The 16,230-nt window shown below is 44.1% G+C and overlaps 1 protein-coding gene across 9 annotated transcripts in view; it reads right to left on the bottom strand.

The window, feature by feature from the left end:
- LOC110538324 (RNA binding protein fox-1 homolog 2) overlaps window positions 1–11,263 on the bottom strand; it is a 38,570-nt gene extending 27,307 nt beyond the window's left edge. For 2 of the 9 annotated variants that reach the window (XM_036938500.1, XM_036938503.1), the window contains exons 1-2: window positions 10,351–11,248; window positions 4,999–5,049 (exon numbers count right to left, since the gene is read on the bottom strand). In XM_036938500.1, coding sequence (XP_036794395.1) covers window positions 4,999–5,049; window positions 10,351–10,596 — 297 coding nt within the window. In that variant the 5' untranslated portion in view covers window positions 10,597–11,248. Of the gene's footprint in view, window positions 1–4,998; window positions 5,050–10,350 lie in introns of all 9 variants that reach the window. The other 7 variants (XR_005035140.1, XR_005035139.1, XM_036938504.1 and 4 more) reach the window with 7 other exon arrangements.
- Between the last annotated feature and the right edge of the window lie 4,967 nt (window positions 11,264–16,230).

Genomic DNA, 16,230 nt, shown 5'->3' with positions numbered 1-16,230 from the left:
TGGTGGGAAAGGGGTAAGCGAGAGGCTGAGAGAGGCAGTGGATGCGAGCGAGAGATAACAGGATAGAGATAAAAGGATAAAGGGATGGGGGAAAGAGCGAGGGATGACGGGATTAGGGTGTAAGTGAGGAGGATGAGAGGATGAATGGGGGATGATCTAAGGATTAACTACACAGACTGAACACACTGATAAACACACAGATGCACAGCCATATTTATTGTGCACCCTGGCAGGCACACAAACACACACACACGCTTTCAAACAAAGGGCTATTTCCATCACACTCTCTCTCACACATACATTCAAACAATGCCCCTCACCCACAAACACAGATCATCATAAGGCCATGCATATAGGGATGCACTGATATGGGCATTCTGTGCTGATGCAATAGTCCTGATCAATATTTTCTTATCCATGATGGATTATATATCGATATTGCAATATTAATCTGAAGGCCAATGCATGCATTCCTACATACCAACAAACAATACATAGCTCTACTAATTAAGTAGATTGAATTTATTCGACTATTAAAAGTAGCAGGCTGGTCCAGCCGGAGAGGTAGAATACCTCATGATAAGCTGCAGACCACACTATTTACCAAGACACTTTTTATCTATATTTTCTCTTAGTTGTCTATTTACCACCACAAACCGATGCTGGCACTAAGACTGCACTCAACAAACTGTATAAAGCCATAAGTAAATAATACTCATCCAGAGGCAGCGCTCCTAGCCGCCGGTGATTTTAATGCAGGAACACTGAAATCCGTCTTCCTCAATTTATACCAGCATTTAACCTGTGCAACCATAACTCTATCCCCCGGACTCCTGCTCACAAGCAAAAACTCAAATAGGAATATATTCCGGAACTCATCCGATAGTATTGAGGAGTATACCACATCAGTCACTGGCTTCATTAATAAATGCATCGATGACGTCTCCACAGTGACCGTACGTACATATCCCAACCAGAAGCAATGGATTATAGGCAACATCCACACTGAGCTAAAGGCTACAGCTGACGCTTTCAAGGAGCGGGACACTAACCCAGACATAAGAAATCCCACTATAACCTCCGATAAACCATCAAACAGGCAAAAGCGTCAAAACAGGACTAAGATCGAATCCTACTACACCGGCTCTGATGCTCGTCGGATATGGCAGAGCTTGCAAACTATCACGGACTACAAAGGGAAACCCAGCCACGAGCTACCCAGTGAAGTGAGCCTACCAGACGAGCTATAAATGCCTTCTATGCACTGAACCATGCGTGAGGGCACCAGCTGATCCGGACATCTGTGATCACGCTCTCCGTAGCCGATGTGAGTAAGCCCTTTAAACAGGTTAACATTCACAAGGCTGCGAGGCTAGACGGATTACCAGGACGCATACATGCACTGACCAGCTGGCAAGTGTCGTCACTGACATTTTCAACCTATCCCTGACCTGGTCTGTAATACCAACCTGTTTCAAGCAGACCTCCAGAGTCCCTGTGTTCAAGAATGCCAAGGTAACCTGTCTAAATGACTATCGTCTCGTAGCACTCACATCTGTAGCCATGAAATGGTTTGAAAGGCTGGTCATGGCTCACGTCAAGACCATGATCCCAGACATCCTGAATCCACTCCAATTCACATACCACCCTGACGAGATCCACAGATCTTTTTCCACTTGGACAAAATACACATCTACGTGAGAATGTGGTTTATTGACTATAGCTCAGCGTTCAACACCGTAGTACCCTCCAAGCTCATCACTAAGCTAAGGATCCTGGATATCCTGACGGACCACCCCCAGTTGATGAGGGTTGGCAACAACACATCCACCACGCTTACCATTAACATGGGGGCCCATCAGGGGTGCGTGCTTAGTCCCCTCCTGTATTCCCCATTCACCCACAACTGTGTGGCTGCGCACGACTCCAAGACAATCAATACGTTTCCCGATGACACGATGGTGGTAGGCCTGATCACAGACGACGATGAAACAGCCTATAATGAGTGTGATGCCTGGACAACAACCTCTCCCTTAAAGTCAGCAACACAAAGGAGCTGATTGTGGACTACAGGATACATCTACTGGGCTGTAGTGGAGCGGGTTGAAAGCTTTCAGTTCCTTGGTGTCCACATTACTAAGGATCTATCATGGTCCAAACTAGAGGTCGACCGATTATGATTTTTCAACACCGATACCGATTATCGGAGGACCAAAAAAGCTGATACCGATTAATCGGCAGATTTTTTAAAATTTGTAATAATGACAATTACAACAATACTGAATGAACACTTATTTTAACTTAATATAATACATCCATAAAATCTATTTAGCCTCAAGTAAATAATGAAACGTGTTCAATTTGGTTTAAATAATGCAAAAACAAAGTGTTGGAGAAGAAAGTAAAAGTGCAATATGTGCTATGCAAGAAAGCTAACGTTTCAGTTCTTTGCTCAGAACATATGAAAGCTGGTGGTTCCTTTTAACATGAGTCTTCAATATTCCCAGGTAAGAAGATTTAGGTTGTAGTTATTATAGGACTATTTCCCTCTATAACATTTGTATTTCATTAACCTTTGACTATTGGATGTTCTTATAGGCACTTTAGTATTGCCAGTGTAACAGCTTCCGTCCCTCTCCTCGCTCCTCCCTGGGCTCGAACCAGCAACACAACGACAGCAGCCACCATCGAAACAGCGTTACCCATGCAGAGCAAGGGGAACAACTACTAGAAGGCTCAGAGCGAGTGACGTTTGAAGCGCTATTAGCGCGCTAGCCATTTCACTTCGGTTACACCAGCCTCATCTTGGGAGTTGATAGGCTTGAAGTCATAAACAGCAATGCTTGACACGCAACAAAGAGCTGCTGGCAAAACGCACTAAAGGGCTGTTTGAATTAATGTTTACGCGCCTGCTTCTACCTACAACCGCTCAGTCAGATACTTGTATGCTCAGTCAGATTATATGCAACGCAGGACACGCTAGATAATATCTAGTAATATCATCAACCATGTGTAGTTAACTAGTGATTATTGAAAATAAGAATGTGTTCTTAACTGACTTGCCTAGTAAATAAAGGTTAAATAAAAAAAATACAACAATTATTAAGGGCCCCCAAAGTTCACTGTTAGTCCACACCTGTTGTTTACGAAGCATGTGACGAATAAAATTTGATTTGAGACAAAAATACATACATATAAATTAAAGGATGAAAACACAATAAAGCCATTGTGGTCCTTAGGTATGGATGTGAATTTGCTGCAGTAAATGCACAACACACTACTGACCCCACAGTCAAACGTATTATTTTCTATATCATCAGAGGCAGATACAGCAATGTGTGGTCACTGTATACTGACTGACTAGGATCATCATGGCTTCTGTAGCCTAAACGTGATGAGGAGGGGCACTAGACTCATACTACTGGACCCTACCAACCTCCAGACAAACCAAAATATGTAGGGTTTCGGCTAAGCCACCATGCATAAACATTGTCCCTATTGACACAGCCAAACCTACAGCCAAATCAACCAACACACAATAGCCCATAGGAACTCCAGCTAGAGTGCAGGTAAGCTACACTAACTCGTCCAACCCTTTGCATGACCACCGGCTCAACTCCTATGTATACCCGATTACATCACTAAGAAATAGCTAGCATTAAATAATTTAAAACATGTGTTGTATATTTGACTAGTCTTGAATCAAATAAGTAAGTTATGATCCAAACAAACACATGAGAACCTAACTATTTTAACAACCTTACCAAATGCATGTTACTTCAGACGTTTCTAGCCCAATGGTATTCAAGCTTCTTCAGCTGGGACCCAATTCCCTCAGCAAGAATTTCTGGCATCCCCATTTTTTTTTGCAGGGATTTCTCACCAAATCTAACATCGTACAATTATTATCAACAAATAATCTTCAATTAGTTCCATTTTCATCTCTTATCAAAATTCAAAGAAAAACAAAATACATTTACTCAATAAAATAGTATTTAAAAAAACAACATCTTTCTTTAAAACATTTGTATATTGTCCTATACAATAAACCAGGCACTCTTTAATTTTTATAAAAAATATATATTTTGGCAACCCCAAAGTTCCCCCGTGACCTCACTTCGGGTCCCGACCCAACTTTGAATACCACTGGTCTATATTACCTCACCACAGAAAGGTTAACTTCAATATGGTGGCTCACTTGCTTCAGTCTCTATCCTCCCCTCGCTTTCCCTCTCTCCTGCCTATTCTACTTTCCATCCATCCACCCCTCCTCCTCCTCTCTCCAGCACAAGCAGCGAGTGAACTGCATTCCCAAGAAAGGAGATGGCAGGGGTAAAAGAACGCACGTTGGAGGAAAAAACACATAATGGAGATAAAGCTGTGGAGATCCATCATGTTGAGAGGAGTGGGAGGGCAGGCAGGCAGACCAACACCCCCCTCCTGTGGCTCTGCCAGAGACCTGCACTCACATCTCACCAATGACAACAGACAGAAGACACATCACTGTGCTGCTGCTCCCAGGAAGATAAGAGACTGTCAGAAACAGCCCTGTCTGGTGCACATAAGGTACTCATTACTGGAACCGATATTTAAAACCCCGTCCAAACCCGGACGACGCTGGGCCAATCGTACGCCGCCCTATGGGACTCCCAATCACGGACGGATGGGACACAGACTGGATTCGAACCAGGGACTGTAATGACACAACTTGCACTGAGATGCAGTGCCTTAGACTGCTGCACCACTCGATATGGAGGGAGAGCACAATAAACTAAGAGAAAGAAGGGGAAAGAGAGCAGGGGAATGTGGATTGTGGAAAAGTGTGCACAGCAGACAGGCAGATCAAATTGATTCAGAGAAAATGTCACAGTTTCTGTAGGCGATGTTCGTGTTGGGCCTTTGAAGTACTATAATAGTACTATAACGTGTTTCATGAAATCCATACATCCATCAATTATACCTAAATTAAAGGAGACTTCAGTAAGATGGTACTCTTACCTGGCTGTGAGGTGGGTATCCAAGGAAACCTGGGGTTAAAGGGTCGTTGTTCTATAAAAAAAATATTTAAAAAATAAAAAGAGAGAGTTAAGGGTTTGGAAAATGTGATGTGATTCAACATGAGTCTAACATTTTGCAGTGATGTGTTCACCCCTAACAAAGTAATATGCTCCAGAGGAGAAACAGCCTAGCTGTTACTTGTGATGGGGGAACAATGTATACAGTAAAATATCAGGATATCATTTTGCCGATCGCATCATTTTGACAATTTCGCAATATTATGTTTGTACTAGTGTGCTGTACCTGCACCAATACTACAGTATTTTTCCTTCAAAGCTTGTTTTCCAGCTTCTTTTCAGCAGTTTTATCAAAACTCTCTCTAGTCCCTCTGCAGCAGACGTATGGTGAGCAATATGTTTGGAATCGCAACACATAGAATCGCAATACATATCGTATCGGCACCTAAGTATCGTGATAATATTGTATCGTGAGGTCCCTGGCAGTTCCCAGCCCTAGCTGTATACCCTACAGACCATTACATTTATGAAAATACGTATGGTGCAGGAAAGAAGCAGGGAACTTAAGGTGGCACATTTCATAAAGGATTATGCAAGTTAACATGATGACTCTTTTGGTTTAGACCCTGAGCGCTGCCTCACCCATTTAGAGCAGCTGGTGAATCATTCTGCAGCCAGGCCAGGTCCTTATTAAGCCGACAAAACAAATTGCACTCCGCAACAACAAAAAGAACGGACCCTTCCCCTGTCCATGCCCCAGAATCTAGTGTTGTGGTTAATTGATCTGTAATTACTTCTAATTAGATTATTTCTGTCACCCCTCCCTCTCCCTCTGGCAGAAGACCCATTGTTCATGGCAATGTAAGAGGGAAAAGAACGGGGGAGAGGGGGCGGGATAGAGCAATAGGGGAAAGTTAAACCAAACAATGATATTGACAACAGTAAGGAGAGAGGATTCCAGCGATCCCGTCTGATATACTAGCAGTACACTGTGCAGGGAATTGAGGCAGAGTAACAAGTCTCCGGCCTTTTCAATCAGGGAAAGGAGGGTGGAACATCCTACACGTGTTAAAAAGGGTGAATATGTTTCCATTGTGCTTGTGCTAAAAGACGAGAGTCAGAAACTCATTATAAATTCATACATTATCTCCATTAGCTTCCATTCAGTGAGAGGCCAGTGCTGGTGTAATGTAGTAAAAAGGTGGTCGTGGCCTCTTCATTGTAAACAGACAGAGGTAACCTCCTGCTTCTGCCCCAACCTGCTTCCTGGGGGAATTGGTCCCTCCCTACTATAATTTTTTCAACCAATCGTGGGAAAGGCCTGACTCAGGATGCCATGGCGACAGCACGGGAGAGATGCCCTCTCAGAAAGCTAGCTGTGCTGGCTGTGCTTACTACACTAACCCTGGATGGGGCTCCACAGCCACGCCACAATGAGACATGGTGGTGGTAGAGGGAGGGAGTGGCAGAGCAAAAACAGGGAGGGGAAAGAGGAAGGAAAGGGGAATGAGGTCAATCAAACAAGTATAGAGGGACAACACTTGACGGGGCACAGAGAGCGTTTAAGTAGTGAGCAGCAGAAGTGAGTGACAGATTGATGTGTGATGCTGTCTGGACAGTACAGACTATAGCATACATGACCCATGCCAGAGGAGTGAGATGTATGCTATTCAGCCCAGCAGTGTCCAGGCTCTCTCTCCTGCATAAAACAGCCCTCTCTTTGTCTCCCCCTATCCACTTCCTGTTTCATCTGGAACCAATTTCCCCCTCGTGCCTCATCCCCTGGGGAAACACACTCCTCAGTGCGCCGCATTCAAGTGGGAGAGCCGCCGAACGGACAGTGCTGTATTCAGCAACACACGAGGTAAAAACACTGGTAGTCTTCAAAGGCTGGACAGTGGAGGACTGATGAAGATGCGACACACTGAACATTTGAAAGGACGCAGGTCTCTAATGCCTCTGGCAATGTATACCCGAGTGAGTTTAAGTCTGACAAGGAACCATCAGTGGAAAAACAATGTAGCGCATCACTTGGAAACCAGAACTACCCCACACCATTCAATACATAACAAGGTTGCAGTAAAAAAACGATGTGTTCTAGTAGAAAGGCAGGATGAAGAGGGAGGAGTTTAGGTTAGAACAGGGGGAGGGAGAGGAGAAGAATTTGGTAACATCTGGAATCAATCTGTCTGGAGGAAAGGGGGAGGGAGACGAATGGGGGATGGAGGGAAAAGAAAGAACAAGAGAGTGAGATGGAAATTAGGAGAGAAAGACAGGGGTGGAAGAATGTGGGGATTAAGAAAGACAAAGACAAGAAGTGAAAAATACAGCAAAAAGAAGAGACCAAGAAATGGAGACAATGACTCATACCCCAAGAATGTCATGTGACTTATATTTCCTTAAAATGGTGGGAGAGGGGGGTCTGAACTTGATACTCATTGTTAAAACACACACACACTTTCTTTTGCGGGGCATATGGCGCTTTGGCCAAGTATGCATATCAGGTCTGCTTTGAGTCTAAAGTTTTTCTAGCTTTTATTACGCTCAACGAAAGTCATGAGACCCTCTTCCATGCAGATACAGACAGTAATTTAACAGGGTACCAACTACTTTGGTATTAATTACTCATTTACAGTAGAGGGGTAGTTATAAGGTGTGGCTGCTCTGAGGGCCAAGAGCTCCAGACTATACGGATCAGAAATGTACACACACACCTCATACAGTGACTTTCTCTCTGTATGCTCAACTAAAGGGCGTCGCTCTGCTGGGTTTCTCTCTCCCCCACTTTCTATTTTAGGAAAAGTGAAAAAGTTGAGAGTTAGAGCAAATGGGCAGAAAAAGAGAGCAGTGGAGGGAGGAGGGCAAAATGGCATGAGGTCAACAGATGGTAAGGGAGGAGGGGGATGGGGAAGAAGGGATTGGAGGGGTGGACAGAGGGTGATACGCTGAGGAGCAGAGGGGACAAAAATAAGGAGAAAGAAGACAGGATGAATCAACTTTACCGACAGGGAGACATTCGCGGGCGGAGATGGAAGTACATATGACAGTTTGGGGGCAGCGGTGTAGAAGGGGAGGTGACAACAACATGACAACAACAACCAGTGTCCAGAGTTAACATGTGAGTGTAAGTGGTAGGCCCTGCATCTGATTAAATGAGTGGCGGACTATTAAAAAAAAGGGGGGAGGGGAGTTTGAGCACTGTTGTGTTGAAAAACACCTTGAAGAGAATTTTGAGCTTATCTCAAGGGGTGAAAGGTCAAAGGTGACACTGCAGCATTGTGCTCAAAGTTCAGTGACAACCATTAGTGAGTGTCCACTAGTGTGCTGCACATTATAACTACTACTTTTTTCTTTGGGGTTTTAATGACAGCCAATGTTCCCGCTATTACTAGTCAACATTCCCTGGTAGCCTGATAGTTTCAAAGAATACTGCACCTTTGGAGCTTATCTGTGCAAAACTGTATAATCTTAATGGTTTGTTTATATCGTAGTTTCCCCTTCAACACTCGCCCACCCTCTCCCCCCTTTACTCTCCTCCCCTTGAAGCGATCAGTCTGGTTAATGCTCTCTCCTAAATGAGCTTTGATCTCGTTTAGCGCGACACAAAGCCGCTTTACTGCCAATGATAGGAAAAATCTGCTCTCGAGGAGCCGGAGGGAGGCATATACAGCACACTGTACACTACCATGCTGGACTAGGCTAGGGCACATCAATACTGCATAGTGGGAAACAGAGAGAGACAGAGACAGAGAGAGACAGTGGACAGTAGAAACAGTGAACAGGGGTGGGGAGGTTTGTCTCACAGGCAGTGCACACTCAAATTCTATGGACCAGGAGTCAATTAGCAATCTGGAAATATGCCTTAGGGGGAGGATGACAGAAACAAAAGAAGAGGATGGAGATGAGGACACTCCTCTCTCATTTAATATGTCAGCCATGATTTAGGCTGTTACCCATCCTGTCCTCTGGGCAGGTATGAATATCAAATAGCTATCTATTGCTGCACCAAAAATATTTTGTGAACTCATCTTCTCAGCACTGAACATGATATCACCTACAGGACTGGATGATGTAATCCAGTCTAATTACATCAAGCACCACCATTGTAATTTCTTAATGTTTACCTTTAGTTATCGTCAAACCTAAGCTGCATAGAGGATTTTTCTACATCTTTCTCCTTCTCTCGTGTTAAAGTGTTCTCTCTCATACTGTAAATCCTGCCTTCTATCCTCCTGTTTCCTCCCTCTCTTCTGTGGGCGTTTTTCCAGCCTGACCCACAACGGCAGGATATCAATATAAGTGATTGGCAGCGAGATCCTGTTGCACCTCTCATTGTCACACCATCTACACGTAACCTTTTGTCATCACCATTCATCCATTATATGGTGTGAGGAACATGGCCTGCCCATTTGTCATTGCAATAGGTATGCAGCAGTACCAATTGAAACATTTTCCCAATCCCCAGGATTCAATTACCCACAGCTGACCCGGAACCATGTTTGACTGCTGCCTCAAACAAAAACACTATGTCAGCTATTTTCAATGATGCTTACAGATACTGTATGTGCATGTAATATCACTGTTTAGCCGAAGAGCAGAGTACTGTTGCTATGCTGTATCAGCAGTCAAGTCATGGAGAGGCCCATAGCTAGAGGCAAGGTATCCTAAAGCCCCTTTCCTTCCTACTCCCTTATCACGAAAAGGGGTCTGTTCTTTGTTTCTCCCATAGTGACCCCTCCCCCAACCCCCTGTCTCTCTCCTCTTTTTAGCACCTAGCTCCAATCACAGACCAGGGGGACTGGCACAAATTACTGTTCCCAATGAGAGTACCCTCCTGTGTCGGAGGCTTTGATGTGATGTCCAACGACAAAAGACAGACCATCATGGTAAAGGCGGGAATATCAGTGTGTACATAAATGCAGTGCACGTAAATGCATTAAAGGCCCTTGTGTATCGTCGGATCTATGCTGTAGTTTAACTGTCATTGCCGATAAACTGTGGGCTATCATATTACCTTTGTCTCGGCCATAATCATGGTGTTAGTCTAGCTGCCACGAGCACCGAACAATGTGCAAGACACGTTTAGTACCTAGATTGTAATTCTACCTCACGTTCGTTACTGCAGTTGATGCGACGAGGCAAGCTATTGATAGGTGGGCCTGCCTGTCAGCAGAACCATGACCCACTGATGTTATTGAAACAATAGACGTAGCGTGCTATTGAAATGAAATCGTTTAATGCAGGGGTTACAATGTTGCACGCATTCAATGAAAACAGCTCATCGAACGGAAACAAACAACAATTTTGCTTCATTTGTTAATGTTCTACTCCTTACCTGTCCAATGTCACCAACACCCACCGTCCCGTCTATCCTTGGCCGTTTGCACTCTGCTCCTGCTAATTCGGTCAAAGCTGCAGCTGTTTGCTCAGGATCCCCTCGTTTCATTCCCCGGACTACTGCTGCTGGACCCCCGGTCGTGTTCGCGTGGGGTCCGGTTTCTGTATCAATGTCCTTTTCCCTGTCCATCATTCCCCGAGTAACGGGTAACATTATGGATGCGACGTCGGTCGACATTAACATTGGACGGCAGCTAGTCTACGCTACCTTTGACTTATTCCCTATTCTGGGACAAGGAACGCTATTCCCTGAATGTGCAAATAGCTGATTGTAGCTGGTCTTCTTGGCCAAATGTATTGTACCGCTAGCTAGATTGTTATTGTCTAATCAACACAGAACACCATGACCATGCGTGGCTCGTGCACATTTCACACGATTACTAGCGTTAGAAAAATAGGCACAATAGAACACGTAAACCAAGTAAATACAAAACACTAATTCCTTGCTAATTAGCTAGCTACACATTCCGCTACCTCGTAACAGTAGCTAGCTAGCTAACAATACTTTTTTATTCGCCGAATATAGAAAATTTTAGGAAATGATTTGAATCGCTAATCTTCTCCTTGCGAAGCCAATGCGTCCTCCGCTCCCAACCAAATATATTTTTTAAGCCCTTCTTTGCTTTCACCTTCTCTTTCTCCTGGCCTTCTTTTTATCACCCTCCTTTTTCTCGCAGTATGTTCAGTGAATTCTAGTGGCGTGTACGGACTGGCGAGGAACACGATTTCCTCTCTATCGTGTATGTCCCGATTGGTGTGGTATGGAACGGGCCACAAAGAGTACACTGATCTGGTGTCAGTTTTTTACATTTTCCATGTGCTAAGATGACTATAGGGGTAAACCATTTAGACGGGTCCTAGATCTGCCCTCTCTATATTCCCCTCCTTTTCCTCTGTCGTATCCCCTCCTGCACCCCCTTCTCTCTCTCTTTTTTTTTTTTTTTACCGTAACATACACCATGGCATTTCATTTAGAGTAGCCTACCTCACATGTCTTTTTACGATTTTTGTCATTACCGATATATTACATTTAAATAATTGCATTTCGTAAACGTGTAAATTGGTTTGTTTATTTTTTCAGGGGATTGTTCGTGTGTAAATATGAGACTGCTTGCCACGATTTATGGCGAGGTATTTATCCTCGTTTTATTTTACGACTGCGCGCACGCACCCCTCTGCATGCAGCTTCCACGCTTGAGCGAGTGTCTCAAGTCAAGGAATAGAACAAGGAATCGAGTATAAACAGTTTCCCCCGACGCTTTAATTGACTTTCACTAGTCAGTTGGCGGTGATATAGCTAATGAAGCAGATGGGGAGGGGTTATAATTAAAGAAGGAATAGATGGGGTAGGCCTAAAATAACACACAACTAGGAATTTAACAATGTAGAGTACGTATGTGTGAGAAAAGACGCAGGATAGTATAGGCCTGGCTAAACACATGTTAAAGGTGATCTATTTTAATTAAACCACTCAAACCTAGGAAACTTCAAAGGCGAATTATCTTACAGGACTGATATGAAAGCATGTTTTTTTTAATGATAGTGCGACGCCTGGTGGATATCAAACAACTTAATCAATGGACATGCAAGTTTCAAGTTTTTAATGTCACATGCACAAATCTGGACAAATGGATTACTTGCAAAGCTCTAAACCCCAAAAACTGTAATGAATAACAATGTAATAACAAGAAATAACATAAGGTAGAACAAAAACACACGAGAAATAAAAAATAAGAAGAACATGAGAAAGTAAGTAAGAATACTATATACAGGGTCAGTCAGCTCCAGTACCATATTTACAATGTGCAAGGATACTGGAGTGATAGAGGTGCTCAGTGGCGCAGCAGTCTGAGGCACTGCATCTCAATGCTAGAGGCGTCACTACAGACCCTAGTACAATTACAGGCTGTATCACAACTGGCACTGATTGGGAGTTCCATAGGGCGGCGCACAATTGTCCCAGCGTCGTCCAGGTTAGGGTTTGGCCGGGGTAGGCCGTCATTGTAAATAAGAATGTGTTCTTAACTGACTTGCCTAGTTAAATAAAATATAAATCAGTGGAAGCTGCTGAAGGGAGGACAGCTCATAATAATGTCTGGAATGGTGCAAATGGAATGGCATCAAACACATAAAAAACATGTGTTTGATACCATTCCACTTATTGTGCTCCAGCCATTACCACAAGCCCATCCTCCCCAATTAAGGTGACACCAACCTCCTTTGGTAGATATGAAGAACATGAGAAGGTAAGTAAGAATACTATATACAGGGTCAGTCAGCTCCAGTACCATATTTCCCCCCAAACTGGGATAAGGTGACTAGGCATCAGGATATATGATAAACAGAGAAGCAGCAGCATATATGATGATTGTATGTGAGTGGGTGTGCGTGTGTGTAGAGTCAGTATAAATGTATGTGCATATTATGTGTGTGAGCAAATGATGGTGTGAGTGTTTGTGTGTGTGTTGGAGTGTCAGTGTGCGTGAGTGTATACCTGTGAGTGTGCATAGAGACGGTGCAAAATAAAATACAAGGGTCAACTCTATTAATCTGTGTAGCCATTTCGCTACCTCTTTAGCTGTCTTATGGCTTGGGGATAGAAGATATTCAGGAGCCTCTTGGTGTCAGACATGATGCACCGGCACCGCTTGCCATGTGGAAGCAAAGAGAACAGTCTGTGGCTTGGGTGGCTGGAGTTTTTAACAATTTTCCAGGCCTTCCTTTCACACTGCCTGATATAGAGGTCCTTGTCGGAAGGGAGCTCAGCCCCAGTGATGTACCGGGCTGTCCGCACCACCCTCTGTAGCTCCATACAATCGAGTGTGGTGCTATTGCCATACCAAGCAGTGATGCAGCCAGTCGAGATGCTGTCAATAGTACAGCTGTAGAATGTTTTGAGGATTTGAGGGCCCATGCCAAACCTTCTCAACCTCCGGAGGGGGAAGAGGGGCTTTCACGCCTTCTTCACGACCGTGTGCATGAGTGTACGCCATTTTAAGTCCTTAGTGATTTGGACACCAAGGACCTTGAAGGAACTTGAAGCTCTTGACCCGCTCCACTGCAGCCCCGTCGTTGTGAATGGGGCGTGCCCCCCCCCTTTCTGTGATAACAATCACATTTTTATTGAAAGCAAGAAAATCACAGCAAAAAAAAACATCAAAGATGAATTTAACTTACAAGGTGTGAGGTAAACAAGCAACAACCAATTCAAATCTATCTCTACTTCACCTTTGTGATTGCTCCTCCACAATCCCTTCAGCATCACTACTTCAGAAAACATTATTGCAGCCACTTTGAGATGGGTGTCCATCAGTGCTATCACAGCCCTCTCAACAACAGCTACTGAACCTGCTATGAACTTCCAGGGGTCATTCCATTGTCTGCTTTGGCCCAGAGAGGGCAGGCCTGCCATAATTCTGTCCTGTAATATCATGGAATTTCTTGGGGCCATGGAAATGTATTGATCATTGAACAGAGTCAAACCAGTTGGATCTGGTTCCTATGGAAGAGATTGTCCACCACAAAAAGTTAACATACCAAAGGTGAAGCAAAAGCCTTTTGCGTCCTGATGATACACCGATCAACTGCAATGTAATAGTTGTTCATGTACACCTGTGTGTGTGTGTCAGTGGATGTTGCTGAGGGGAGGACGGCTCATAATAATGTCTGGAACGGCGTGAATGGAATGGCACTCCAGCCATTACCACATTCCCGACTCCCCAATTAAGTTCCCACCAATCGTCACCAACCTCCTGTGGTGTGTGTGATGGCTGTGCTCAGGGTAGGTCTGACCTCAGAAATAAGGGGGCCCCCAACCAAACCAATGGTGTTTTTTTGTAACTCAGTCGGGGGGGGGGGGGGGGGGGGGGGGGTTGACTAGGTGGTATACAGCTACGACCAGAAGTAACTTCTTCATAGCAGGTTAGGAGAATTAGTTTAAGGTCAGGAAAAGGGTTAGGGTTAGCTAAAATGCTCTCCTAACATGCTACGAAAAATAACTTCCGGTTACTTCCTTTAGTAGTGGTTTCTTTGCAGCAATTCAACCATGAAGGCCTGATTCACACAGTCTCCTCTGAACAGTTGATGTTGAGATGTGTCTGTTACTTGAACTGTGTGAAGCATTTAAATTGGGATGCAATTTCTGAGGCTGGTAACTCTAATGATCTTATCTGCAGCAGAGGTAACTCTAGGTCTTCCTTTCCTGTGGCGGTCCTCATGAGAGCCAGTTTCATCATTGCGCTTGATGGATTTTGCGACTGCACTTGAAGAAACTTTCACATTTCTGGACATTTTCCGGATTGACTGACCTTCAAATCAAACTTCATTTGTCAAGTGCCAAACGCAACAAGTTTAGACCTTACCGTGAAATGCTTACTTACAAGCCCTAACCAACAGTGCAGTTCAAGAACAGTTAAGAAAATATTTACCAAAAAGTACTACTAAAGTAAAAGATAATAAAAAGTAACACAAAATAACTGTAATGAACGATGAGAGCTGGTTTCAAGCGCAGGGAGCAGCAGGTGTTTATTGTAAAGGACCACAGGAGGAGGCAGGTAGCTGGGTCCAGGGGCAGGCAGAAGGTCATACACAGGGGGTCCAACAAGGCAACAGTACAGGCAGGGAAAAGGCTAGTAACGTTGTCAGGGAGATCAGGCAATAGGTTGATAACAGGAAATCCGATAGGCTAAGGTACAGGCAGGGAATAGGCAAAAGGCGTCGTTAGTGAGGCAGGCAAAAACTATCATACACAGGAGGATTCAATTACGTTCAAACCAGCGCTCCGAATACGAGTGTGTCACAAAACAAACAATGCCTCACAATGATGGGATGCAAAGAACTGAACTAAATAGTGTGTGATAATGACATACAGGTGTGTGAACAGGTGATCAGAATTCAGGTGATTGGGATCTGGAGAGTGAGCTGCGTTCAGGGGATCTATGTGTTTGAGAGGTTGAGTTGGAAGCAGACGAGGTTATATACAGGGGGTACTGGTACCGAGTCAATGTGCTGGGGTACAGGTTAGTCGAGGTAATTTGTACATGTAGGTAGGATTGAAGTGACTATGAATAGATAATAAACAGCAAGTACCAGCAGTGTACGAAACAAATGGAGGGGGGTGTCAATGTAAATAGTTAACAAGGCACACCTGTTAATTGAAATGCATTCCAGGTGACTACCTCATGAAGCTGGTTGAGAGTATGCCAAGAGTGTGCAAAGCTGTCAAGGCAAAAGGTGGCTACTTTGAAGAATATAAAATATATTTTGATTTGTTTAACACTTTTTGGGTTACTACATGATTCCATATGTGTCATTTCATAGTTTGATGTCATCACTATTATTCTACAATGTAGAAAATAAAGAAACACCCCCCCCCCCCAGGACCATGATTCAGGACTACCTGGCCTGATGACTCCTGGCTGTCCCCAGTCCACCTGGTTGTACTGCTGATTCAGTTCTGCTGTTTTGCCTGTGGCCATGAAACTCTGTCCCTGTTCACCAGACGTGCTACCTTGTCATGCTGCTGCTCCAGTTTCAACTGTTCTGTCTACGACTATGTCTACGACATAACCTGTTCACTGGACATGCTACCTTGTCCTGGACCTGCTTTGTTTCATACTCCCGAGTTGTTGGCTTGTTACACCTTCTACAACCACTGTGATTATTATTTGACCCTGCTGGTCATCTTTGAACGTTTGAACATCTTGAAGAACGACCTGACCTTAATTGCTTGCTGTTTGGGGTTTTAGGCTGACATAAAAAGGGCTTTGATTGTCGCATAACGAAAATGTTTTCCCAGAAATAGCCAAAGATAAGTTTC

Source organism: Oncorhynchus mykiss, chromosome 12, assembly GCF_013265735.2.
Source record: "Oncorhynchus mykiss isolate Arlee chromosome 12, USDA_OmykA_1.1, whole genome shotgun sequence".
NCBI classification, from domain to species: Eukaryota; Metazoa; Chordata; class Actinopteri; order Salmoniformes; family Salmonidae; genus Oncorhynchus; species Oncorhynchus mykiss.
The sequence above is the reverse complement of the archived record's forward strand: the minus strand, read 5'-3'. Positions and strand labels throughout refer to the sequence as shown.